The 26,877-nt window shown below is 36.0% G+C and overlaps 3 protein-coding genes across 7 annotated transcripts; all 3 read right to left on the bottom strand.

Moving 5' to 3' along the window:
* Positions 1–709: 709 nt before the first annotated feature.
* Positions 710–8,530, bottom strand: LOC111793285 (cystinosin homolog). Of its 4 annotated transcripts, none has more exons than XR_002814910.1 (9): positions 8,322–8,528; positions 8,074–8,206; positions 6,493–6,582; positions 6,280–6,404; positions 6,145–6,187; positions 4,955–5,072; positions 2,898–2,947; positions 2,506–2,733; positions 710–1,174 (listed from the first exon to the last, which is right to left on the bottom strand). XR_002814910.1 is itself a non-coding variant. In XM_023675106.1 (9 exons), the coding sequence occupies exons 1-8, from the start codon at positions 8,438–8,440 to the stop codon at positions 2,581–2,583; spliced, it is 831 nt and encodes a 276-aa protein (XP_023530874.1). In that variant the 5' UTR covers positions 8,441–8,530; the 3' UTR covers positions 710–1,174; positions 2,572–2,580. The 4 variants fall into 4 exon arrangements, 1 of the variants encoding a protein (XP_023530874.1); XR_002814912.1 differs by having other exon boundaries at positions 8,074–8,198; positions 8,322–8,413; XM_023675106.1 differs by having other exon boundaries at positions 2,572–2,733; positions 8,322–8,530.
* Positions 8,531–10,298: 1,768 nt separating this feature from the next.
* Positions 10,299–13,153, bottom strand: LOC111793283 (succinate dehydrogenase [ubiquinone] iron-sulfur subunit 2, mitochondrial-like). The gene is made up of 2 exons (XM_023675105.1): positions 12,415–13,153; positions 10,299–10,676 (listed from the first exon to the last, which is right to left on the bottom strand). The coding sequence occupies exons 1-2, from the start codon at positions 13,074–13,076 to the stop codon at positions 10,505–10,507; spliced, it is 834 nt and encodes a 277-aa protein (XP_023530873.1). The 5' UTR covers positions 13,077–13,153; the 3' UTR covers positions 10,299–10,504.
* A 5,020-nt stretch (positions 13,154–18,173) lies between these two features.
* On the bottom strand, positions 18,174–26,045 carry LOC111793579 (uncharacterized membrane protein At3g27390-like). Of its 2 annotated transcripts, XM_023675529.1 has the most exons (11): positions 25,865–26,045; positions 25,435–25,700; positions 23,585–23,693; positions 23,312–23,507; positions 23,084–23,220; positions 21,318–21,606; positions 20,288–20,394; positions 20,050–20,194; positions 19,733–19,928; positions 18,785–19,028; positions 18,174–18,690 (listed from the first exon to the last, which is right to left on the bottom strand). In XM_023675529.1, the coding sequence occupies exons 2-11, from the start codon at positions 25,526–25,528 to the stop codon at positions 18,429–18,431; spliced, it is 1,779 nt and encodes a 592-aa protein (XP_023531297.1). In that variant the 5' UTR covers positions 25,529–25,700; positions 25,865–26,045; the 3' UTR covers positions 18,174–18,428. The 2 variants fall into 2 exon arrangements, with proteins under 2 accessions (XP_023531297.1, XP_023531296.1); XM_023675528.1 differs by lacking the exon at positions 25,865–26,045 and having other exon boundaries at positions 25,435–25,831.
* Between the last annotated feature and the right edge of the window lie 832 nt (positions 26,046–26,877).

The raw sequence follows: 26,877 nt of genomic DNA, 5'->3' as shown, positions 1-26,877 counted from the left end.
TCGACTTTTGATATATATTCAGGCACATTGCTCAAAGAACAAGTTATATTCATGGCAATATGATTAGAGATAATTAATGTAAGTTCATCGGCTAAACGTAAGGGAATCAATAAAAATTAAAAATAGTAATAATTGCATGCCATTATTTTATAATAATCGTAGTAAAAATTCAATGGTGTTACGTATGATAATAAAATAATTAAGAATACTTAAATTGGTTGACTTAATTGAAGGTGGTCTTGACGGGGTAATGCACCTGATTTTTACGTGATAATAACCGTAAAATTTATTTAAGAGTTCATGACCTAAAAAATAAGAGAGACTTGTATGGCAGCATACCAATGTTGTGCTTGTTGCACAAAGCTTGATGTTTACTCGGCAGATTCTAGTGTTTCAAGAGTTTTGGAATTAAGAATAACTTGCTTCTTTAAGTTAAAGAAGATAATTTATATGATCATCTCGGGTATTTTGTTGACTTGATTAGGTCAGAAGAGGATTGGATAAAGCTAAACGAGTATCACGTAACTCGGGACATGTTGCGCGTGGCCACATATGAAGCTGAGGAACTTGAGGATCAACCCAAGTTTTGCTTCTCTCTCATGCTTGGTGGCTCGATTCCTTCATTCTTCGACCCGATTTTTTGTTACGTTGAGATTTTTTTTGCCTCATTTGGTCGTGATTTTGTTGGTCTTCTATGCGTGTCTCGTAGTATCCAATTTCACTCGTAGCATTAAGATTTGTGCTCATTGGATTATCTCTAGGATTGTCATCTAATCCAAAGAGATTATCTTCTAACACATGGAAGTGGAGATAGAACCATGGGAGAAACTTTTTGTACAACACAACTACACAGTCAGTCATGTATGCTCAAACTTCAAGCAAATACATCTCTAAATATATGCATGACCATAACAACATATACCAATCGTCAAGGATCTTGAAGGCTTCTTTCTCGACATCGCCTCGCTCCTGGTCGTAAATAACCATTGTAAAAATCCGACAATTTCATCGAACAACTATACAACGAAACTTGAACACGAAACTTCCATTTCTAATATACAAATGCTGGCGTCTCGAAACCAACTCTGGTTAAGCCATCTTCTTCAGAATCATTTCTATAAAACCCGAGCCCGTCGAACGACCAATAGAAAGAACTCCTAATAGACGCAGATCTCTACAAAAGAACAAAAGAAAAATCAATTACAGGTCAACAAAGGCGCAAGATCTCAACAACTAAGAACAAGCAGGTATTATGAACTTCATACAAAAAGACACAATTTCATCATCAATCATCAACGAGAAATTATAGAGGCTACCAACTCCACAGTAAAATCATATAATTCTCCTGAAGAACCGAAAAAAAATGGCATGTGGACTGTGAAGATAGGTTGTTCAAAGTGAAAAATCGAACGCCGTTTCGTACTTGTTCGATAATGCTACAAAAAGTGCTTTTATGTAAAATGCTTTAATTATAAGTACTTCAAAAGTCGATAAAGAATTACTTCGATATCTATTTTTACCTTCGTAACCGTGCTTTTGAGTCGAGAATAATATATTTTTACATTCTTAAACTCCAGCAGTCAAAAACATACTCAATTCAACATCAAAATACTTGAATCCAACTAAAATAAACACCAATCATCACGCACAAGAATAATGTCAGCGACAAACCCAAGCACCCGAATGCTCAATCTTAGCCACCAATCTCCTAGAAGAAAATAACTCAATTAAAGGAATATATTTGTGAGATCCCACGTCGATTGGAGAGGGGAACGAAGCATTCTTTATAAGGGTGTGGAAACCTCTCCCTAGCAGACGCGTTTTAAAAACCTAGAGGGGGAGGGGAAGTTCGAAAGGGAAAACCTAGAGAGGACAATATCTGCTAGCGGTAGCCTTGACCTGTTACAAATGGTATCAAAGCCAGACACCAGGAGGTGTGCCAGTGGGGACGCTGAGCCCCGAAATGGGGTGGATTATGAGATCTCACATCGGTTGGAGAGGGGAACGAAACATTCCTTATAAGGGTGCGGAAATCTCTCCCTAGCAAACGCGTTTTAAAAACCTAGAGGGAAAGCCCAAAAGGAAAAATCCAGAAAGCACAATATCTGCTAGCGGTGGCCTTGGCCTGTTACAAATGGTATCAAAGCCAAACACTAGGAGAGGGGAACGAAAGAGGGTGAATTATTAGATCCCACATCGGTTGGAGAGGGGAACGAAACATTCTTTATAAGGGTGTGGAAACCTCTCTCTAGCAGACGTGTTTTAAAAACCTTGAGGGAGAGGGGAATAAATACTTCTTTATAAGGGTGTGGAAACCTCTCTCTAGCAGACGTGTTTTAAAAACCTTGAGGGATAGCCCGAAAGAGCCCAGGGCCTATTACAATATTTGTTTCATCACCTATTTCAAGTTAAATACAACTTCCAAAAACATCTTTCTAATTCCATCAAGAACTTGTTTATAGTTTCTTATTGGCAGGGGAAATGTAAAAGTTTGCTAGAATTTACCTAATTTACCGGGCTATGTTGTTGCACCTCTTGGCACGAAAATAAGCTAAGAGGTGGAAGCAATACCATCAAATATCAATTGGTTGTGGCAATCCCTTGCAAGTGATCAGAGTTCTCAAGCAATGCCTCAGTGCTTTCAGGGTCACGTTGAGATGAAACCTTTGTTGCCTTGACACGATATAATACAAAATGTTGATAGAAGAAAATCAGATCAAACACTATAGAGACCTGCAGAGCAATACAACTGTAGTGAGCAAATATTGCTAACTCAAATTACTCTTAACACTTTTGAACGCCATAGTTGGCTGTCGAATCACATCAGGGACTAAAAGGTAATTGACTTTGACAAATACTGTTAGAGAGAGAGAGAGAGAGAGAGAGAAATATCGTACTGAAGCTAACAATGGCTTCCCTATATTTCCAAAGAAGTTCACCCAAGAACCTGGAAAGAATCAGAAGTCAAAATTTAGATGGAATTTAGGATGATAATATCAGGTAGCAATGAAGGAGTTTGGGTTGTTTAACAAGAGAAATTCGATGGAATTCATAACTGTCTCAATGTTCTTTTAATTGTCTGAATATTCAAAAAAACTAAGATCATTCCGGTGCTCCTTTTCGCAATGCATAAACTAAATAAACAATTAAGATAAACATGAAAATTAAAATTTCTATAAAGATAGATACCCAATACATCAAAACTCATTGCCCATGGATAAAGAAAAACCGTTTAGATAAAAACATCAAACTTAGATGTTTAGATAAAAACATCCACGATACAATTTTAAAAAATACATAGATAAATATGAATATTGCATATAATGAGAGTACTTTCAAAATATATTCTTGTAAATTCGTCCTAACCCTAGGATGAACAACCATATCAAAATTATACGTTTGATGTATTTTTCACATATGTCTGTAACGGCCCAGATCCAACGCTACCAGATATTGTCCTCTTTGGGCTTTCCCTTTCGGGTTTTCCCTCAAAGCTTTAAAACGTGTATGCTAGGGGAAGGTTTCCACACCCTTATAAATGGTGGTTTGTTCTCCTCCCCAATCAATGTGGGACATCACAATCCACCCCCCCTTCGGGGCCCAACGTCCTCGCTGGCACTCTTTCCTTCCTCCAATCGATGTGGGACCGCCCCCAAATCCACCCCCCTTTGGGCCCCAGCATCCTTACTGGCACACCGCCTCGTGTCTACCCCCCTTCGGGGAACAGCGAGAAGGCTGGCACATCGTCCGATGTCCGGCTCTGATACCATCTGTAACGGCCCAGATCCACCGCTAGCAGATAATGTCCTCTTTGGGCTTTCCCTTTCGGGTTTTCCCTCAAAGTTTTAAAACGCGTCCGCTAGGGGAAGGTTTCCACACCCTTATAAATGGTGGTTTGTTCTCCTCCCCAACCAATGTGGGACATCACAATCCACCCCCCCTTCGGGGCCCAACGTCCTCGCTGGCACTCTTTCCTTCCTCCAATCGATGTGGGACCGCCCCCAAATCCACCCCCCTTTGGGCCCCAGCATCCTTACTGGCACACCGCCTCGTGTCTACCCCCCTTCGGGGAACAGCGAGAAGGCTGGCACATCGTCCGATGTCCGGCTCTGATACCATCTGTAACGGCCCAGATCCACCGCTAGCAGATAATGTCCTCTTTGGGCTTTCCCTTTCGGGTTTTCCCTCAAAGTTTTAAAACGCGTCCGCTAGGGGAAGGTTTCCACACCCTTATAAATGGTGGTTTGTTCTCCTCCCCAACCAATGTGGGACATCACAATGTCATTACAAATTATAGAAAAACTTTCGGTCCTTCAGGTTTGAGCTCGGAAACACTTAGGTCCCTGAGTTTTCAAATTTAACAATTTAGCCCCGAGTTTTGGATTTAGTTTCATTTATGTCATTATAAATGATGACGCGACCATGTTAGCTAGTGGCAGCCATGGATGGAGGAAGAAGAAGAATGGGAGGAGGGAGAAGGGAAAACAAATGTCATGTGACCATGTCGTTAGTAATTAACGGAAATTTGGATCGAGGGACCAAAATGAAACTAAATCTAAAATTTAGGGGCTAAATTGTTGGGTTTGAAAACACAGAGACCTAAATGCTTCCCAAACTCAAACCTCAGAGACCACGAGGGCATTTTTCTCGTAAATTAAAGTCATGTTTCCATATTGACCCTTAAATTATACGGTTCAAATAAAATATGGCTCTCACTATGTAATGACCCAGATCCACCGCTAGCAGATATTGTTCTCTTTGGGCTTTTCCCTTTCGGGCTTCCCCTCAAGGCTTTAAAACGCGTCTACTAGGGGAAGGTTTCCACACCCTTATAAAGGGTGATTTGTTCTCCTCCCCAACCAATGTGGGACATCACACGATACCAAGCTAACCATAGATATAAATCACAACAGAAGTATTAGGAAATTGTTTGGTTAAGAAAACATTAGATGACCTTGGTCAATTGACTGCACGCTCATTTGAGTCAAAGTGGCCACTCCTCCAATGAAGTCTAGAACTACGGTATGAATGGTGAATCCCATCGTGCTTTTTCGGGTAAAGTTCAAAAATGCCTGAATGTAAACAATGGGACTTAGTGAAATGCAAGCTTCCTTGTTCTTTGCTTGCAATTTTATATCAGCATCAAACATAAGCATAAATTTATTTTAGTCCCAAATGGATTTACACTTCTTAACAGCCACATGGTCATATTGCAAACATTTGGAGTAGCTAAACAATTCCAAGATAACTTTAGGAAACATTACCACACTTAGGGTCGGACTAATTCTCGAAGGTTTCAAACTATCTGAGAAATTTGTTTCTTGTGAGATCCCACATCGGTTGAAGAGGGGAACGAAGAATTTGACTGTGGAAACCTCTTCCTAGTAGACGCGTTTTAAAACCATGAGGCTGATGGCGATACGTAATGGGTCAAAGCGGACAATATTTGCTATCATTGGGTTACAAATGGTATTGAAGCCAGTCACCGGGCGGTGTGCCAGCAAGAACGCTGGGCTCCCAAGGGGGGTGGATTGTGAGATTCCACATCAGTTGGAGAGTGGAACGAAGTATTCTTTATAAGGATGTGGAAACCTTTTCCTAGTAGAAGCGTTTTAAAACCGTGACGCTGACGGCGATGTGTAATGAGCAAAAGCAGACAATATTTGCTAGTAGTGGATTTAGGTTGTTACAAATGGTATCAGAGGCAGACACGGGGCGGTGTGCCAGTGAGGACATTGGGCTCCCAAGGAGTGGATTGTGAAATCCCACATCGATTGAAGAGAGGAACAAAGCATTCCTTATAAGGGTGTGGAAATCTCTCCCTAGCAGACACATTTTAATACCGTTAAGGCTGACATCGATACGTAACGGGCCAAGCGGACAATATCTACTAGCGGTGAGTTTTTGTAGCCATCCCATAAAACTTTTAGCCTTGTGCTACTACTTTTTAATATATTAGTGCATTGGTTGTTACTGAAATTGTAGAAAGTGGACCAAAATCGAAGAACTCATGAAAAAAGTTAATTAAAAAGCTATGATGAACGCATGTGAATTATGAATTTGTTCAAATGATAAGTTGAAACATAAAAAAGACTAAGAACAAAAAGACGAATAAAGAGAATTAACTGTATAGTTTAGCCTAACCTGAGGGGAGTATTTGATGACTGTCATAAGAACTTGAATTGAACTGCAACACATTGCCAATCAACCTTGCTGAATTATTAGCAAATCAATCAAAATATAACTCCACAAAATTTTAAGAGATGAAGAAATGGTTACTTGAACATGGAGACAAGCCAAAGCCATGAATGAGTAGGCAGAGCTATAAAAAAGCAAGCAGCTGCAAAAACCCATACTGCAGCGAAGATGGCGACGGCTGAGTTCGAGACCTTCTGGTCGCCACACTGCACCAAAATTCAATCAATAGAATGCGAAATGGTAACCCAAATTAAACCAAAACAGGATCAAACACAAAGAGAATAAACCACTGACTTCAAATAAAAAGATTTGAACTGAAACGATGAAGATCAATAAAATCGAGTGCGAGGGGAAGAACACATCGCTCAAAGCCACCGGTATCATCTGCAGCAATCAATGAAAACTGTTCAGATTCAATAGCACATTCATAAGATTAGGACTATTATTCTTCGATTACACATTGCTATCATGCTAAAATTTCTCGAAAAATCAACACGGATTTGCAGAAGTGTAAGTCAAAATAAGAGAAGCAAATCTCTACAAACTACGGGTTTATTAGCATAGGTGGGACAAGTCTTACTTAATTAAGATTAATAAAAGTAATTTGTATTTTGTCTTAAACATTCAAAAATAATAATAATAATAATAATAATAATAATAAAGAAATAAAAAATAGTGTTAATTGTTAAATAGACACTGATAATATTTTGTTTTATAAATAATTTTGATTTGAATTTTAATAATATTTAAAAAATAAAAAATATTTTTAGTACGGTTTTAAAACGACTGAAAATTTTAAACTAACATTAACACCTTTAAATTTAATAAAAAAAACAAAAAAAAAAATCTTACTGTCAACCTATGGATACAGTCTATTTGTCATAGATACCGATAGAAAATAAATAGATACTTAGAATAAGTACATGTTCGAGCATGATTGATCAACTCTATTTGTTGAGGATTATTGGGAGTGAGTCCCACATTGGCTAATTTAAAGAATGATTAGTTTATAAGTGAGAAATACTATTTGCATTGGTACAAGGCATTTTAGGGAACCCCAAAGCAAGCCACGAGAGCTTACACTCAAAGTGGACAATATCATACTATTGTGGAGAGTCGTGATTCCTAACATGGTATCAGAGTCATGCCCTAAACTTAGCCATGTCAATAGAATTCTCAAATATCGAACAAAGAATTGTGAGACTCAAAGGTGTAGTCAAAAGGTGTACTTTGTTCGAGAAGCTCAAAACAAATCTATAAAAACTTATGCTCAAAGTGGATAATATATCATTGTGGATAATCGTGATTCCTAAAACTATTGGCATTTCATAAATTATTTTCAAACTTTTTAATATTCATCTTGAAAATTTTAAAGTATTTTTTAAGCATAATACTACCTATAAAAATATTTTTAACAAATTTAAAAAAAAAAAAAACATTTTTAAAGTTTTTAAAAATTTTGATTAGTAATTTTTTAATTTTTTTTAAATTTAAAAGCAATATTTCAAACTTTAAAAGTTTAAGATTATTTTTTAAGCACATTATTATGATATTAGTATGATATTGTCCGCTTTGAGTATAAACATAATAGTGAAATGATATTGGTATGATATTGTCCACTTTGAACTTTGAGTATAAGCTCTGCTTTGGATTTATCCAAAAGCCTCATATCAATAGAGAAAATATTGTTTCGTTATATAAACCTATAATTTTTTTGATTATAAATCATAATTATTCCCTAATTTAGTAGATAATTCGAAGTTTGGAGTTCATAGCATGGATAGTTCTGGATCAAGAATTGCCAATAAATCGTCGATTATAGAAACTAAAATTCGAAGAACTGATGAAGAAGAAGAAGAAGAAGAAGAAGAAAACCTGATCGAAGCCGTATTTCTCGAAGTACTGCCTCTGAACAGTAGCGCTGAAGAACAGGCTCGCGTTGTAAATCAAATACGACGATTGCTTCGTGAAATTCAGCATCACAAAATCAAAGCTCAATCCTACAACACTACCAAACCAGAATCCAAACATCAGTCCTCAATAATCTCTCCGCCGAACATTCGGACGACGGCGATTCCGACGCTGGCGCCGGAATCGAAGATAAACAAGACCTGATTTCGTACCTTTTTCGCCAGAAATTCAGAACGATCTGCGGATATGAGGCGAGCGCCCAGCATATGATAGCACTCCATCCTAATAGCTGGTAGAGGATCTCCATTGGAACTGAATTCCATGAAGCCATTTCTCTCGGAGACGACGAACTGGAGTGAGACCGCGAATGGGGTCCCCCTTAAGGATTTCCCTTCCTTTCAACCTCGTTGAATCTGGACCGTTCATGATGGGCGACGTATGTGATGACGTGGCAGTCTCGATTCGCTTTCAAAAATCAATAATGCTCTATTAACGTAATATTCCACTCACACGTCTTTTTCCATTAATATTTAAATTAGTAATAACAATATTATTATAATTATTGCTACAAAATGATAAATTAATACTTGTTTAACACTTTTAAAAAATAATATTCATTTAATAATCAGTATAATTTAATTGTTTTAAACTTATATCGATCATTTATTTAATTGTTTTAAAAAAATAAAAATGAAAGGTTAGCTTAAAAGATTTTATTAAAATTTGAGTTAATTAAATGTTTAAAAATAAATAAATATATGTAGTTAAGAACTAACCTTTCTTTATTTTTTTTTATTCTTTATTTTTTTTCCTAAAACAATCAAATAAACAACCGAGTTAATCTAACTAGAAAAAATGAAACGTTTATAATTTAACATTTTGAAGTTAGATTTATAATTTATAATTGTTCATTTATAATTTCAATTTTAAAGCGGAAAAATTCGAGTCGTTAAAAAAATGATAGCATCCAAACAACCTAAGGTAAAAAACGATAGCATCCGAGGTGTTCATTTATAATTTTAACATTCGGTTAAAAAAAAAAAAGTTACACTAGAATTTGAAGTTCATGATGGCAACTAGGGTGTGCACAAGATCATGTTTTGAACAAAAACAACCAATGGGCTCTTAGGTTTCGGTTTAAAACCGAACCATTCGACCTTGGGTTGGTCGGGTTGGGTCTGTTTTAACCGATTTTTCACTCTTTTTTTGTATTGATCAAAGTCATGAGAGTTCGTGCTGTTCGAGCACGAGAGTCATCATGAAAGAGGAAACTTAAACTTCCACAACACATGATTTGTTGAATCCAAGTAAAGCAGCAAAAGATTACAAATATTAGACAAAAGAAACAAAGAGGATGAAGTAGCAGAGACATTTGCAGAGGAAGAAGACATGGTGGTGCGGCCATTGAAACAGAGCAAGCTTTGGCTGGAACGAAATGAAAGAGGTGAAAGAAAAGAGGAAATTTTTGGTTGAATAATTCGTTAATACCATATAGAAACGGTGATACTCTTCATATGTACAAAAGATTGGATATAAAAGAAAAATGAACAGATGTGTGAGATCCCGCGTCGGTTGGGGAGAAGAACGAAAAACCCTTTTATAAGAGTGTGAAAATCTCTCTTTGGCAGACGTGTCTTGAAAGCCTTAAGGGGAAGCCTAAAAAGAAAAGTCCAAAGAAGACAATATCTGCTCACGGTGGACATGAGCCGTTACAATTGGTATCAGAGTCAGACATCGAGCGATGTGCTAGTGAAGAGGCTGTCCCCCGAAGGGGGGTAGACACGAGGCAGTGTGCCAGAAAGGACGCATGGCCTCAAAGGGGGTAGATTTGGTGGGGGTCCCACATCAATTGGAGAAAGGAACTAATGTCAGCGAAGACGTTGGGCCCTGAAGGGGGTGGATTGTGAGATCCCACATTGGTTGGGGAGGAGAACGAAACACCCTTTATAAGGGTGTGGAAACCTCTCCCTAGTAGACATGTTTTAAAAACCTTGAGAAGAAGCCTGAAAGGAAAAGCCCAAAGGGACAATATCTGCTAGCGGTGGGCCTAGACCGTTACAAGATGGATGCTTAAACTATAGCAGTCTAGACAAAGGAAGGTGATCGAACGAACCGGGAAATGAAAACCGAGCATAGTTTTTTTATGAAATAAAAAGAATAAAGGATGATCGTGGCACGACAACTCAAGAAGCCAGGAGGTTTCTGTCTAACATTTATTTGGAGACGGATAAATACTAAAGATCTCTAAAGATCAAATCTTAAGTACAGAATGTGTGGAAAGTCAATGATCCACAAGTTATTCGATCAAAATCACATTGCTCATGAGTTCTCACAAGATATTCCATAACTGAATGAAAAGAACATTATTGTGTTTCGTGTACCTCGAAACTTCGGCTCAGCCCACGAGCTGAAGGCGTTTGATATTTTGAATCTGTTTTCCAGGGTTCAAACCCTTCGGACAGGCACGGGCACAGTTCAGTATGGTATGACAACGATAGAGCTTGAATTCATCGTTTATTGCCTCGAGTCGCTCCTTGGTGAATTCGTCACGGCTATCACTTATCCACCTGCATGTACAAAGGGGAGAGAAGGGGACAGTTTTGTAATTAAAAAATTGTGTCCTTGATAAAAATTTAAAAAAGAGGAAGAAAATTAACGTAAAACTGAGTTTGTAATCAATTTAATCATAGCCATTAGTCATCTGTGTCAATCTTTTTGCAATGCCATGGTTATAGATAGGAAGTTGTGAGGTGAAAGAAAGGAACAAATAAATCATGCAATTACATAAGACACCACATGAACTTGTGAAATCTTGAGAAAAACAAACAAAAATTATGAAGGGATGAATTATATATATGAGAACAAAGATATTTTAGGCAACCGTAAAACTTCACCATTAAGCTCTCGTGGTATGATATTGTCCACTTTGAGCATAAGCTCTCGTGGCTTTACTTTAGATTTCCCCAAAAGGCCTCATAATGGAGATAGTGTTCCTTACTTATAAACTCATGATGGAGATAGTGTTCCTTACTTTGAGCATAAGCTCTCGTGGCTTTACTTTAGATTTCCCCAAAAGGCCTCATAATGGAGATAGTGTTCCTTGCTTATAAACTCATGATCAACCCCTTAATTAGTCACGTGGGACTCCTCTCCCAACAATCCTCAACAGTAGGACGTCAGTAAAATGTTGAAGAAAAGTCTCGTGAGTTGTCATCTACAAAAGGCTGAGCCCTTGATTGTTGTAGAAAGCATATCATATTCAGAATTTGGCTTACTATCATGTTCTTGAGTAATTGTTGCGGATCAAAAACTCTTTCATGCAAAATCAGCAAAAACTTTTCACACATCCTCCACGCTAGTAGATATTGTCTTCTTTGGGTTTACCCTTTCAGACTTCCCCTCAAGGTTTTAAAACACGTATGCTAGGGAGAGGTTTCCACACCCTTATAAGGAATGCTTCGTTCCCGTTCAAACCCACCAAGATACTAAAAGCAAACAAATGAGTTTCAGATTAAGTCTACCAAGGCATCCATGTCTTTGTCGAACATAGATAAAACAACCAAATGAAATTACTTGATTCTCTATCCAATAGACATCCAATCAAATCATAAATGTCCTACCACGCAACGGCTTATTTTCCAAGTAGGAGACCGAAAGCACCTTCTAGGAACTGAGAGGACATAACCAGACTAATCCTTGATGAGGCATGAGTTGTGTGAAATAGGAAACTACTGGGTTTCTTATGACCGGAAGGGCTGTTCAAATATGCTAATTGTAGGACCGTACTAAGAACGATCCCCGACCTACACACACCTCGACATACGCTGTGCCCAACCTCCAGGCCTACAAATGGGATCTGAACACACCTCAATAAGTTCTCCAGTTTCTTCAATTCCTTTTGATACCCCCATGACTGTTCTTCCTCCTCTCATTTCCATATACAAAATTTCCCTTCTTTTGATAAGCTTTCTTCATTCGTTGTTAACATTTCTTTCCCTTTGAAGTCTTCAATAAAAGACCCTTTTAATGCTTTTGATTTACACGTTTTCTAGCTCCTCAAAACGCACTTACGCCCTCAAATAGAGTACCTAAATTACCAAACTATTGCTGCCAACTTTCAATCCAACAAAATGAAACTTAATAAATACGATTCTGAATCTTCCAAAAGTTCAGGAATAAGCATGAACACCCATATACATCCTTCAAAAGTAGCTTCTTAATCCCTCCAAACAGACCCTGTTTTCTATTCATTCCTAACAAACAGAGAATCAAAGAATAAACGAAGAACAAAAGTGGGGAAGTTACCTATTGGCATGGAGCAAAGCAGCTGGTCCAAGATATGACTCCGGGTTCCACCAATAGCTGGGGCACGATGTACTACAACATGCACACAAAATACATTCATACATCCCATCCAACTTAGCCCTATCTTGCTTACTCTGAAGAATCTCCTTCCCCGGCACAGACGGCTCGCTCTTCCTCTTCAACCACGGCTCAATACTCTTATACTGGTTATAAAAATTCGTCATATCCACCACCAGATCCTTGATCACGAACATATGAGGCAGCGGCGTAATCGTCGAGGAAGCATCGGATGGAATCTTCGTCAAGCAAGCCAAACCATTACATCCATCGATGTTCATCGCACAGGACCCGCAGATCCCCTCTCGGCACGAGCGGCGGAAGGTCAGAGTCGGATCGATCTCATTCTTGATTTTGATTAGAGCATCAAGCACCATAGGACCGCAGTCTTTTAGATCGATCTTGTACTCCTTAAGCTCTGGTTTGGAAGGGCTGTCGGGGTTCCATCGGTAGATAGCGAACGTCTTGAGCGTTGAAGAGACGGCTGCTTTTTGCTCCACTTTCTGAGCTCCGGCTTCGGAAGCGTGAGCTCGAATTCGAAGGAATCTTGAAGGTGGAGTTGCAGAAACCCTAGATATTGCCCTCCTCAGGATTCCAGTCGCCATTGTTGCCTCGAAGAAAGAGAAATGAAGAGAGAGAGAAAGAGAGAGAAACAGAGAACCTATCAGAAGTAGGAAGAAGGAAGAGTGGCTTTACCAATATGAATATAATAATTAAACTAAATTTAATAAAAATATCCAAAATTTTGCATTTTTTATCTAAAAAATATCATAAAATTTTAAAATGTAAAAAAAAAAAAAAATACAATTAAACTTTTATCATTAATTTTAAATATAATTAATATTTACCTTTTAATTTTTTAGAATTATCCTATAATTTTATTAGGTTTAATTAATACTTTTAACTTTTATAAATAAAAATAAAAATAAAAATAAAAAGATTTTAAATTTAAAAGTATTAATATTACTTATAAAAATTTATGAATATTTTTGAAACGTAGTACTAACGGTTCTGTCCATATTATTAACGATGCAAGTATTTTTTTAATTTTTTTTAAATTAGGTATTTACGTCATTTATAATATTAAAATTTGAATTTTTTTAAATTATGCTGAACAATATATTATATTTTGATTTATAAAATATTATTGAATGTATGAAGTATATTTTTTAATAAAAATTATATGAAAAAATGAAAATTATTTTCTAAAAATTCTTTAATATACAAAAGAAAAATAATAAAAAATTATACGCGGAAAATTCAATTCCCGAATATATTATATTTAATAAATTTTTGTTTAATAAAAAATAAAAGGTTAAAATTGTAATTTTAAAATTTTAGAATAAAAATCAGTAGAAACGTAAAAGTTGGAGGACTAAATTGTAAATTTGCATGAGAGGCATTGGCGGGTATAAATAGGAGTCGCCAAAATACTCGGTTTCTGTTATTCCCATTTTAGCTTCCAACGCCCAATTCTCCTTCTTCCTTCCCTCTCGCTCTCTCAGTTTCGTTCTCTGTGCAGAAAGCTTTGTTAATGTATTTTAATGGCATCGGTAAGATTCTCTCTGACTCTTCTCTCTTTTTTCAATCGATTCGTCTTTGTTCTGTTTGCATTTTTCTGTATTTTGAATCCTGTTTGATCCAATTCATTGAACACATGCCTCTCTTATTCTTCTTCTCGAGAATTTGCAATTTTCATTGGGAATTGTTGTTGTAAATCGTAATTTCATCTGTAACGAAGGGAAAACAATGTGTCTATGGTAAGAAATGGTGAATTTATAGATTGATGTTCTGTTCGAATCTTTATGTATTTTGAATCCTGTTTGATCTAGTTCATTGAACATATGCCTCGCCTCTTCTTCTCGAGGTTTTGCGATTTTCGTTGGAATTGTTGTTGTAAATCATAATTTCACCTGTAACGAAGGGAAAACAATGTGACTATGGTAAGAAATGGTGAATTTATAGATTGATGTTCTGTTTGCATCTTTATGTATTTTGAATCGTGTTTGATCTAGTTCATTGAACATATGCCTCTCCTCTACTTCTCGAGATTTTTCAATTTTGGTTGGAATTGTCGTTGTAAATCATAATTTCATCTGTAACGAAGGGAAAACAATGTGGCTATGGTAAGAAATGGTGAATTTACATATCGATATTCTGTTTGCATCTTTATGTGTTTTGATCTAGTTCATTGAACATATGCCTCTCTTCATCTTCTCGAGATTTACAATTTTCATTGGGAATTGTTGATATAAATCATAATCTTAGCTGTAACGAAGGGAAAACAATGTGGCTACGGTAAGAAATGGTAAATTTACGTATTGATGTACTGTTTGCAACTTTTTTTTATTTGAAATCCTGTTTGATCCAATCCATTGACACATGCCTCTCCTCTTCTTCTCGAGATTTTGCAATTTTCATTGAGAATTGTTGTAATAAATCATAATTTTACCTGTACCAAAGGGAAAACAATGTGGCTATGGTAAGAAATGGTAAATTTACAAATCGATGTTCAGGCGTAGCTAACGAGATTTGGTTTTAGAAAATAACATTTGCTTGAATCGTTCAAGAATCGGCGTTAGGGATTTCAAATTGTTGGGATTGGTATTTACCTGTATTGAATGTAAGTTGTATCCTACCGTAGAAAACTATCGATTCGTGATGGAATTCATAAATCTTGTTATCAACGAAGAAGTTCTGAATTCTGATATATATGTTTCTAACGTCTATAGCAGGATAAAGGTCGCCCCTTGCCGAAGTTCGGCGAGTGGGATGTCAATAATCCAGCTTCAGCCGAAGGCTTCACAGTAATATTTAGCAAAGCTAGAAATGACAAGAAGTCAAATGAGGCTTCTGGGAACACAGCAGCAAAAAACGATGCACCCGAACCAGTAGAGAATTATCAGTATTCTCCTATGGTAAGCAATGATATCATGAACTAATTTGTCAATCTGAGCCTATTTCAATGAATTAAACTATTCCCACCTCTTTGAACTTAAAGTAATATCGTTAACCAGATGTTTCTTCTCATATTCTGATTGGAATTTACTGCAAATTCTTGTGTTTTGGATGCAGAAAGTATTCTCCCATGGTAAGCAATATCATGAACTAATTTGTCAATCTGAGCATACTTCAACGAATTAAACCATCCTCACATCTTTGAACTTAGTTAAATATCGTTAACTAGATCTTTCTTCTCATATTCTAGTCAGAATTTACTGTAAATTCTTGTGTTTTGGATGCAGAAAGTAGTCTCCTATGGTAAGCAGTATCACGAACTAAATTGTCAATCTGAGCATAGCTTAAACGAATTAAACCATCTCCACCTCTTTGAACTTGAAGAAAATATGGTTAACCAGATGTTTGTTCTCATATTCTAGTCGGAATTTACTGCAAATTCTTGTGTTTTGGATGCAGAAAAAATGGTTTTGCTGTCTCTGAAACTGACAGGGAGCGATGGTGGTGGTGACAACAGACATGGTGAAAGAAGGGTAAAGATTTTTCTGATTTGTGAGGGAAATGCAGAATCAAGTAGGGATGTGATGGTTTACTTCCTTTCTCTCTTTTCTCTGACTATATATACATATATATATATATGCAAAATATAGAATACAAAAATTCTCACAACAAGCATATAGAAGTGTTGAGCGGTGGTTATAGCTCCCTGTAAGTTTCGCTCTAATAGGAACTTTTTGCTTCTTTCAGTTTCTTCATCTCATGTTTCACCACATTCAGAACATTTCTAAACTATTATGTATTTTTCATCTTCTAACTAAAGTAACTGCACATATTGTCTGTCAAAAACAAACTATGCAATGATCATTGTAACCTTTATGACCTTCTCGAGAGAGCGGAAGTAGAGATATTTTAACTACCGAACTATACCACAACGACCCTATCTAAATTTAGTGAGTAAGCTTCGTTGCTTATCACTATTAACAATAAATAATAATTAAAGGTCTTCTTTTTTAGGGAAAAAAAAACAACATATCAAATGGATAGTGATGTAACAAAAATGATGCGTCCTTTTTGTGAGTATTCTCCATTTTTGTATTGAGACTACTTTTTTGTATACTTATGAATCAGATAATACAATGCTATTTTCGGTGTTTGTGTTATCCCTATTTACTTTATTTGTTGGAGTTATAGGAATGAATTGAATATATTAGACAAATGGTTAACTCCGTCTATAAACTTGTTACATGAAAGTTCAACCGATTCTGAAAATTGGATGAATTTGTGGAAAAACGAGAGGGAATGGAGAGAGCCATAGGTTAACTCGTCTATAAACTTGTTACATGAAAGTTCAACCGATTATGAAAATTGGTATGAATTTGTGAAAAAACGAGAGGGAATGGAGAGAGCCATAATGGGGTTAGTATTCTTCGTTCCTACACTCACTCTTTATAGCCATAATGTATTCTCCGTCTCTATCCGGATGGATAGAGACAACTTTTTGTGAGAAACACTCACTCTATATTAAGATCGGTCGAGACTATACACTCTATTTTGTTTGGAATTTTTAGAATTTATTGGGATGAAAACTTGAGTGAAGAAGAGTAGAGTGCTGAGGTATTTACACCAATAATATTTTTCTAAAATAATAATAAAAAAATTAAATATATACAATTATTGGTTTGTAACCCAATAGACACAAAATTAGTCTATTTTATATATTTATATAATATTATATGTAAATATTTATTACTTTCATGTATTTAAATAAGTAGCTTGAATATATATTTTTTAAATGTTGAAGATTAAATTTAAATTTTTTAAAAATTAATATTTTGTTTATGAAATTTTATCAAATATTTTATATTCATTAATAAAATATATATTTTAAAAAATTATTTTATAGAAAATTAATATTCTTAAAAAAAAAAATAGAAAAGCAAAATTAGATGATAAGTGGGATAGGAAAGGGACAGTTCAAGGAAAGTACATCAAAATTTTGAGAGGAAATGTATTGTCAGTCTACTTGTCAGTTGTCAAACGTCATCATACATGTCACATCATCAACATTTTATTTATTATTATTATTAATTTTTTGGAAAAAGTACCTTTTAGATTTTAAGTTACTAATATATATATATATATATATGTGTATATATATATATATATATATTAGCATAATTTTAAAATATTTTAATGAAGATAAATTATATATTAGCATAATTTTAAAATATTTTAATGAAGATAAATTATATATTAGCATAATTTTAAAATATTTTAATGAAGATAAATTATATATTAGCATAATTTTAAAATATTTTAATGAAGATAAATTATATATTAGCATAATTTTAAAATATTTTAATGAAGATAAATTATATATTAGCATAATTTTAAAATATTTTAATGAAGATAAATTATATATTAGCATAATTTTAAAATATTTTAATGAAGATAAATTATATATTAGCATAATTTTAAAATATTTTAATGAAGATAAATTATATATTAGCATAATTTTAAAATATTTTAGTGAAGATAAATTAAAATATTTTAGTGAAGATAAATTATACGAGGATAGTGGAATGGCTATGCTTTTTGATTCTTGTGTGGGAGAAAAGATCAAACTGATTGAATTATTCAGCAAAAGAATTGACTGTTGAGCCGTATGAGATAGGAAATTCTCAAGTCCGGGAAGGAATTTACCTGCCTATTCCGGGGAGAACAGACCATTCGAGAACCAAATCAAATATAAATGTAAAACTCTAGTAAATATGTAAAATCTTGAAACAAAGACACTCAAACCAAGCGACCCGAACTAAATCGTAAAGATCCGAGCTCGGAAATTGAATGTTGCATTCCTAGACCCTTTTATCGTAGAATCATCAAACCTATATAGATATACATATATATATATTACAAACCAAAAGCATTCATTTATCATTATGATGACACTATGGAAAAGAACTAAAAATTACAGAAGAAATTTGATCCCATGCTCCCTAAGAAATCTCTAAATCTCTTTCATCTGCTTGAGATTCTTCTCTCTCATCACCTCTATAGCTTGTTTTCCCATTTGAAGATGATTTCTGACTGAACAATCGGCCAAATGCACTTCTCGACCTCGATAACGACCTGCTTCCGTTACTTGACTGGCAAGAGCCCTTTTTCTTTGAAAGTTCTTCCGATAACCTCTTTACGAGACAATCGAAACGTCGCCTGAATGTTGGATACCTCGAGATGGATTTAGTGATTCCTCGAAGCCTTCAGAAGAGGAAACACAAATTAGACTAAACCGTGTTAAATAACACTAACAAGATAAAGATTCACTGAACGTTATTGAAATTTGAACTCCGACCTTCGAGCTAGCGCTTCTATTTCAGCTTGTCTTCGTTCCGATTGTGGAGGCGTTATGGTGGTTAGATTTTTCAACCTTTCAGGATCACCACTTAACAGAACTAGTTTATATAAGTATTCCTCCTCTGATTCAGAAAGGTTTTCTGCTCTAATTTGGTCTTTGATGATTATAAGTGGATTAAAAAACCAATCAAAGAAGGTATCTTTGGGCCTGTTTGTGCTAGAAACTTCAGTAACATTGTCACCTGCATTCATCAGTATGAAGAATAAACCTCTCAATTCCATTTGAAAGAACTAAGAGAGAGAGAAATCATCACGATTCATGTCTAATTGTAACAACCTAAACCCACGGCTTTGGCCCGTCAGCCTCACGGAAAACACGTATGCTAGGGAGAAGTTTCCACATCCTTATAAGAAATGTTTCATTTTACTCTCCAACCAATGGGGGATCTCACAATCCACCTCCCTCGAGGGCCCAACGTCCTCGCTAACGCACCGTCTGGTGTTTGGCTCTGATGTAACAGCTTAACTCCACTACTAGCCGATATTGTCCTCTTTGGGTTTTTCCTTTCGGGTCTCACCACAAGGTTTTTAAAATGCATCTTCTAGGAAGAGGTTACTACACCCTTATAAGAAATGTTTCGTTCTCCTATTCAACCAATGTGGGATCTCACAATCCACCCCTCTCGAGGGCCAACGTCCTCGCTGGCACACTGCCCAGTGTTTGACTCTGATACCATTTGTAATAGCCCAGACCCACAGCTAGCAAATACTGTCCTCTTTGGACTTTCCCTTTCGGGTTTCACCTCAAGGTTTTTAAAACCCGTATGATAGGAAGAGGTCTCCACACCCTTATAAGAAATGTTTCGTTCTCCTCTCCAATCAACGTGAGATCTCACACTAATAATCGAGGAATAGGGGAGAGGTTCGTGACAAATCAGATACTTACCTAACAAAAGTCCAACTGAATTTGCTTTAGCGGAGCGTAATAGTGTTTCAAGAATGCAAAAAGCTGGTAAACCAATGCTAATAACTTTGTTTCCTTTGCTCGACTTTGCATCTTCAATATCACTCGACGTTATCGTTCCTTCACAAACCATGGCTTCTCCATGGCGTTGACACTCCTTAAACAAGCTATCCAGCAGCTATAGAAATGATAAATATAAATCCATTCACTATCACAGCAAAAGGACACAAGTGGATGTAAACAAGACAGAACTTCAAACTTCCATTCAGAGAAATATCGAAGAAAACAAGCAAAGGTACCTCGAGCGGCTTCAGATCAATCATAGGTTCCTTGAGTGAATTCATGCGCGAAGGTTGACCATGGAAAGAGCTTGGTCTCGAGATCGAGTTGGATGAATGCAAACCAGCTGTTGATGATTGGCCATCCCCTCTTCGATAAGTCAGCCTTCATTATGACAAGTCATTGTAATATCAGAACAACCGAGTATAGGGAGAGAACGGATAGCACACGACTCATTTAAGTGTTTAAGTAAAAGACCTGGGAAAGCATGATCCCTCTTGCATGTCAAGAACGTCGTTGCTGTATTCATCATAAATCGATAAGGATGCAACAATATATCGAAGTCCCAGTAAAAAAGAAGACTCCTGCAAACAAAGGCACCAAAGTTCGATATAATCCCATGATATTGGCATGATGCATACATTATACATGATCTACCGTGGAAATGAATTTCATTGTAATAGCCCAAGCCTACAGCTAGTAGGTATTGTTCGTTTTGACCCATTACGTGTCGCCGTCAGCCTCACGGTTTTAAAACACGTCTGCTAGGGAGAAATTTCCACACCCTTACAAGGAATACTTCATTCCCCTCTCCAACCGACATGAGATCTCACAATCCACCCCCCTTGGGAAGCCAACGTTCTCGCTGGCACCCCGCCACTGGCTCTAATACCATTTGTAACAGTCTAAGCCCACCGCTAGCAAATATTGTCTGTTCAGGCCTGTTACCTATCGCCATCAATCTCACAATTTTAAAACACGTCTGCTAGGGAGGGTGTGACGTGACCACACTCTTATAAGGAATGCTTCGTTTCCCTCTCCAACCGACGTGGGATCTCACATTCATTAAATTGAATCCATTTATTAGCTCTCAAAAATACAAAAATCAAATGTGCCAAAATGCAAACGAAGAAGCAAAACATGATACTTCATTATATCATTTTATGTAAAAAAACCATATTTAACTCCAACTAAAGGAAAATCTAATCAACTTAAACATAGTTTAATTAAGTTCAACAAATTAAGACATATCTTCAATCAAGAGAGCAGAGGTTCGATCCCCCCATCCCACACCCCGTTGAGCTAAAAAAAAAAACAAAAAAGGAAAATCCAAATTCTTCGTTCTACTGTTACATAAGTTTGTCTTACTTCTCGATGTGTACGATTACGGTCAGATTATCCAAGTGGTTATCAAAGTAACAGGATAACAAATGTATTCAGTAAGAAGCTATAAGACCATGGAATCATCAAATACTATAAAAAAAAAAATTGCATTTAAGAAGCTAACCTGATATGCAACAATCCCTGCGTAGGCACCTAAGAAGATACTGGAGGCAATGGAGCCCAAAACTGAACCCACAACAGCCAATGGCCAAAGTAGGATGATAAGACCAGCAAACGGAACGCATATCGTCTCTAAAAAGGGGCCTTCTCGACCTATAAGGTCATGAAACAAACGATGCCACCCCTTGAAAAGCATAATAGGACTTTTGCATATGGCTATAAACGAGATCATGAATACATCGACGACAATACCGAGAACCCCAGCTATTAAAGCTCCAGGGAGATAGAGCAACCTGCATAAAAGTTAACAGAAAAAGGTATGGCCAACAATGGGTTATCAATATCATCACCAAGGCAGCCATTTCTCATTAACAAACATAAGCTTTATTAACTTTTTTGGCAAAAGAACAGTTTCATTAGTTTAGAGAAAAGTACATCAAAGGGACCTGAAATAAGGTTATCTTTCAGCCAAAAAAGAAAGCCTCAAAGAGAATCCCACTAGGCTGAAGCTAGGCCAACCACTAATCTTGAGAGAAAGAAAAGGCCTCCAAATTCATATTAGTTACATTTGGGGAACAGTTAAAAAAATGATTAAAGATGTAACAGCCAAGCCCAAGCCCAAGCCCAAGCCCACCGCTAACAGATATTGTCCGCTTTGGTCGTTATGTATCGCCATCAGCCTCACGGTTTTAAAATACGTCTGTTAGGGAGAGGTTTCCACACCTTTATAAGAAATGTTTCGTTTCTATCTCCAACCAATGTGGGATTTCACAATCCACCCCCTTACCCAATGTCCTTACTGGCACACCGTTCGGTGTTCTGACTCTAATTCTATTTGTAACAGCTCAAGCTCACCGCTAACACATATTATCCACTTTGGCCCGTTACGTATTGCCGTCAGCCTCATAGTTTTAAAACGCGTATGGTAAGGAGAGGTTTCCACACCCTTATAAGGAATACTTTGTTCCCCTCTCCAACCGACGTGGGACCTTACAAAAGAAGTCCAAAGTGAACAATTGAATTCATCTATTTCTAAATTCTAAATAATCCTACCAATCCCAAGCCTTGCCATTGAAATCTCTTCATTTATTTCTTTCCATGAACCTCAAAGGATTATCTCCACCCATTTACCCAGATGATCTTGGCTTTTTTTNGCCCACACAATAATGAAGAAACACAATTTGAAGATCCATAGAAGACCCACTGTAGATTGACACTTAGTTGCAGAAAAACCCCATCACCTTCTATTGAAAAGACAAAGAAAAGACAAATATTTGGCCTCTCACTCTCCTACAAATTTCTGGCTCTGCCCCTGCCTCTAAATTTTTACCAAGTACACACCATGATGGCCACGATGGGTTGACAAAAGACCTAGGACACTTTTTAAAAATTCTATCCATGATTGAGGCAGTGCTGACTCCCTTAATGCAAAGGGTCCAAATGAAAAATATCAATTATTTTTTAGATTCCTTCAATAATATTGCCCAAAACAGAATTTCCAAGGGCCACCCTGTTATCTATTAGCAGGCCCCAGCTGGAGGCCCCGTCCAATAGCCAGCCCCTACCCAGAGAAAGCTCTTCCAGGGCCCTAGCAGAACAAGCGCTTTAGGAAAAGAGCTATTACCTTATTTAATATTAATGAATATGCCTTTTGTCGTGTAGATCATTACGTTGTGGTGTAATTCATTCTAGTTGCCTCAAAAGATACAATAGCCAGATATAGGGCCAAAAAAAAAACAGACAAAAAACATAAAACAAAACAAAACAAACCTTATCTCATAGTGTTCACCATTTGGAGGTGTTTTTGTTCGTAGGTCCAGCATAAATGATCTATAGGAATGGTAGCAAAAGTCCGCAAAATCCCGAATAACGGTGCAACATCCTTTAACTGTGTCCCAAGTTCCATCCTGAATGCCCAAAAATATAAGTTTCTCTTCATACAAACAAGAAAGTAAACAAGATAATAAATAACTAGGCAGAACCTAATCATAGCCGTACATAGAAGCAATGAAACAATTTATTAGTCTTTAATTCTCCAACAGCATCAAATGTAGCAAGAATTGGTGAAAAGAATCCATAAGCAGCTCCGCCAATGATACTTGCAACTACACCGACCACGGGCCACAAAATCAAGGGAACGGGCAGTGCTCCAAAGCAGAGAACAAATTTTAAAACAGGTCCAAGTTGTTTGGCACTGTTAATTCAGGGGGAAAATGATAGATCAATTATGGTGGTGAATAATGGAAGAGAATGGAAGTAGTGAAAGCACACCTCAGAATGCTATAATAGGTCCAGAACCAGTGCATTGGCCAAAGGCCTAATATGATACCAGAGATTCCAGCTGCCATTAGGAGGCATATCAGAGGGCACAGAATGATACCTGAAAAAATCGTCTGTTATTGTTACATCAATTTTGAAACCAACAAAATTCATACGTATCGTTTAGTTATTCTCAGTGCCAGATTTGCAGTTAGAAACATCAAGGCCAATGCTTGAAAGGAACAAAAATTTGCAAATATTGTGGGTAACCAGGCCATATTAACAGAGAGTGTCCGTTATAGTTTCAAGAGGGCAATGCGTTGCAAGGACCGTTTTCACAACCAGAGCAATTAGGAGTGTAAGTTCGCCAAGGGCAATCTATTATGCAAGCAAGACCAATTATGATGATAGTCTAATGTGTTAATATGGCAAAACCGAGTGAGTCAAGATCAAAAGGACAAGTTGGAAAGCCTTGCACCCAAGGACATTTGTTCGCTATGTGATAAGAAATCAACCCAAGGGAGAGCTCTGATACCAAATGATATGGAATCACTACAAGGGAAGTAAGATTCAGATTACCTTGTTGATCGATATCTCAAGGTAAGAACACTTGTTTGAGATTCAAATCACTCCATAAGTAAGATCAATTATGTCCAACTTAAATGATTCTAAACATGCAATCTAAACTACATAGAATTGCAAAGAAACTTAGCCCTTAACTAAAGGAAGAGTAAGAACACTTGGCCCTAATGATTAGGAATCACTCCAAAGAAAAGTAAGATTCGAATTACCTTGATGATCAAATATCTCAAGGCAAGAACACTTGTTTGAGATTCGAATCACTACACAAGCAAGATTGATAAAGTTAAGCTTGAATGATTCTAAACCTGCAATCTAAACTGCATAGAATTGCAAAGAAACTTGGCCCTTGGGTAAAAGAAAGCACAAATGCTCTTTTTACTCCATTCCAAATCTCTTTTACAAAGATAACATACATGACTTTATATAGTCTCAAAATGAAAAACCTTAACCTTCCATGAGACATTCCAAGAGTTGTAACTTTCATATTTTATGACCATAATTAGCCACTATGTAACTTTAGAGTTGTAATTAGTCACTATGTAAATAAGCCTTAAAATACATTAAAGAAATCCACCCAAAATTTGTAGTCATCCAAGAATAAATGGAGCTTGATTTTTCTTTAATGTGACATGAATTGTAACATCTTGTGATAATTTGAACAACGTTTTCTTCACGTCTTCCTTAAAGTTTATCTTGTATGATTGATGTCTCAGTTCATATCAAGTTGGTTTCCCTTTTTCTTGTGCTTTCTACTTTCCTCGCCTTCCACAAGTATTCGGTCCCTATTTGTCCCCCACAAACCGCATTATGACCCTGGCTCCCTTAAGATTCTCAAATTTGGAGAAGACCCTTAGTTTTTCTCAAAGTAAACCTTAAAGCACTTCTATAATTTACCCCAATATGAAATAGCAGCTAGGGATGCATAAAGAAGACAGTACAACCAACCTTCACTTGTTGATTCCACTTTAAAGTAAACTATGCAGAGCAAAATATTCCATGGGGCTAAAGGCAAAACGCAAAACCCGCCTTCAACTTCAAGTAGTAACCAGCTCGTTGAGCTAATTCAATAAGCTATTCAAGCTCCTAGACCTCCGTCTACCTAGTCCTAACCTCAATAGATGATTTCCACTTTATCTCGGAGATTAATCGATCTATCTTAGTTGTAATTGTGTTATTGTTGTTTAGTTGTTGTAGATCCATTAGGTTAGTTCAAAAAAGTAGCAATCCGATATCAAGCTAGTTAAGAAAGAAAACAATGAGAAGAATTCCTCGAAGCTAACCTTTAATGGCACCCAAAAGCAGAAGACCAACAAAGAACGGAAGGAAGCAGATGAAGTTCCATAACGAAGACAAAAACCCCCTCGGAGGTTCCATTATTAACGCCCTCAACCAATCGACCTCAAAGATCTTCAATCGAATGCAAAACCAACCTAGAAATCATCTTCAATCGAAGCACAAACCACCAAAATCCAATCTCCAGTACATTCAGTCCACAAATTACAATCAATTGAAGCCATCCGCTTGAAATTACACCAAAAAAAATACACTAAAATCCAAAAAATCGCACCGCAAAAGAGCCACAGAAAACAACAAAAGTAAGCCACCAAGTGGAATCTCAGTTGAAATTAAGTAAAAAAAAAAAAAAAAAAAAAAAAAAAAAAAAAAAAAAAAAAAAAAAAANAAAAAAAAAAAAGAAAAAAGAATTCATACAAGAATAGCAGTTGAAGAACCGATTAAATGGAGTGCTTCACTCAAGAACAATGAACACTCAACCGCTCATCCAACCAGCTTTCAATGAAGAATTGGTTCTCTTAGCTTTTGGATCGACTTTTACAACGAAGCAACTTCGGCTCTCTTCCTTCATGATTTTGCTGATAAGACGACAATAACTGAATATTGAATATTCCAATCAATGGAAAAACTTTTCAACAAAACAAAAAAGTTTCTTTAAATTTTTATTTACCCCAAAACTTTTCAAAATTTATATTTTTGTCCCTAAAATTAAATTTATTTCTCATCTTCCCCATTTCTCGACATTTAAAAATTTTAATTCTAACAAGTCCTTAAAATTAAATATATATATATATATATATATATATATATATATATATATGGGACTAATAAAAAATAATTTCAAAATTTAAGGATTAATTAAAAATTAAATATTTTTTTGAGTAATTTTAAAAGAGTGTAATTATATTTTTAAAAAATTTAGGCGGATAATTAATTTTTTAAGTATATTTTTATTTTCTTAATATAATATGTAAATTATTAACTAAATTTTAAAAACAAAAAATATATGTAAAAAGAAAAATAGATAACAAAACTAAATAATTTTTAAAAATTAAAAAAAAAAAAAAATCATATTAATTTAAAAATTAATTTTGAAGAAAATAACATATAATTATCCAGAAATGACTATTATTCAAAGAGATAAAACGACGCACATCATGATTTGGAAGAAACCGACGATATCACCATACAACAAATTTATTAAAAAAACGCTTGATGGACTTGTTCCAAAGATGTTACCGACTGCAATTAGTGTTCAATCTGGTATGCAACGACTCGGGGATCTCAAGTACGGTTTCTATGAGAAAAAGAAAAAATATTGCACTCGTTTCTTCGATTGTGTTAAGAGTAAAGTATACGAGTAATGTGCTCGTTTTCTTTCACATATAATACGAGAGATATCTATAAGTCATACTATCATTCTGACTCTT

Source organism: Cucurbita pepo, chromosome LG04 (genome assembly GCF_002806865.2).
Source record: "Cucurbita pepo subsp. pepo cultivar mu-cu-16 chromosome LG04, ASM280686v2, whole genome shotgun sequence".
NCBI classification, from domain to species: Eukaryota; Viridiplantae; Streptophyta; class Magnoliopsida; order Cucurbitales; family Cucurbitaceae; genus Cucurbita; species Cucurbita pepo.
Note: the sequence above shows the minus strand (reverse complement) of the source record. Positions and strands in the feature narration are given on the sequence as shown.

Coding starts and splice junctions, on each gene's coding strand:
- LOC111793285 (XM_023675106.1), bottom strand. CDS start 8,440: ATGGCTTCATGGAATTCAGTTCCAATGGAGATCCTCTACCAGCTATTA. Junction 6,405..6,492: donor TTCAAATCTTTTTATTTGAA/GTCAGTGGTTTA, acceptor ATTTTGGTGCAG/TGTGGCGACCAGAAGGTCTC. Junction 2,948..4,954: donor CGTGCAGTCAATTGACCAAG/GTCATCTAATGT, acceptor GATTCTTTCCAG/GTTCTTGGGTGAACTTCTTT.
- LOC111793283 (XM_023675105.1), bottom strand. CDS start 13,076: ATGGCGACTGGAATCCTGAGGAGGGCAATATCTAGGGTTTCTGCAACT. Junction 10,677..12,414: donor GCTTTGCTCCATGCCAATAG/GTAACTTCCCCA, acceptor TTGTACATGCAG/GTGGATAAGTGATAGCCGTG.
- LOC111793579 (XM_023675529.1), bottom strand. CDS start 25,528: ATGGAACCTCCGAGGGGGTTTTTGTCTTCGTTATGGAACTTCATCTGC. Junction 23,694..25,434: donor GCTTTTGGGTGCCATTAAAG/GTTAGCTTCGAG, acceptor CGATTTTTTCAG/GTATCATTCTGTGCCCTCTG. Junction 19,029..19,732: donor TTCAGTTGGACTTTTGTTAG/GTAAGTATCTGA, acceptor TGATGAATGCAG/GTGACAATGTTACTGAAGTT.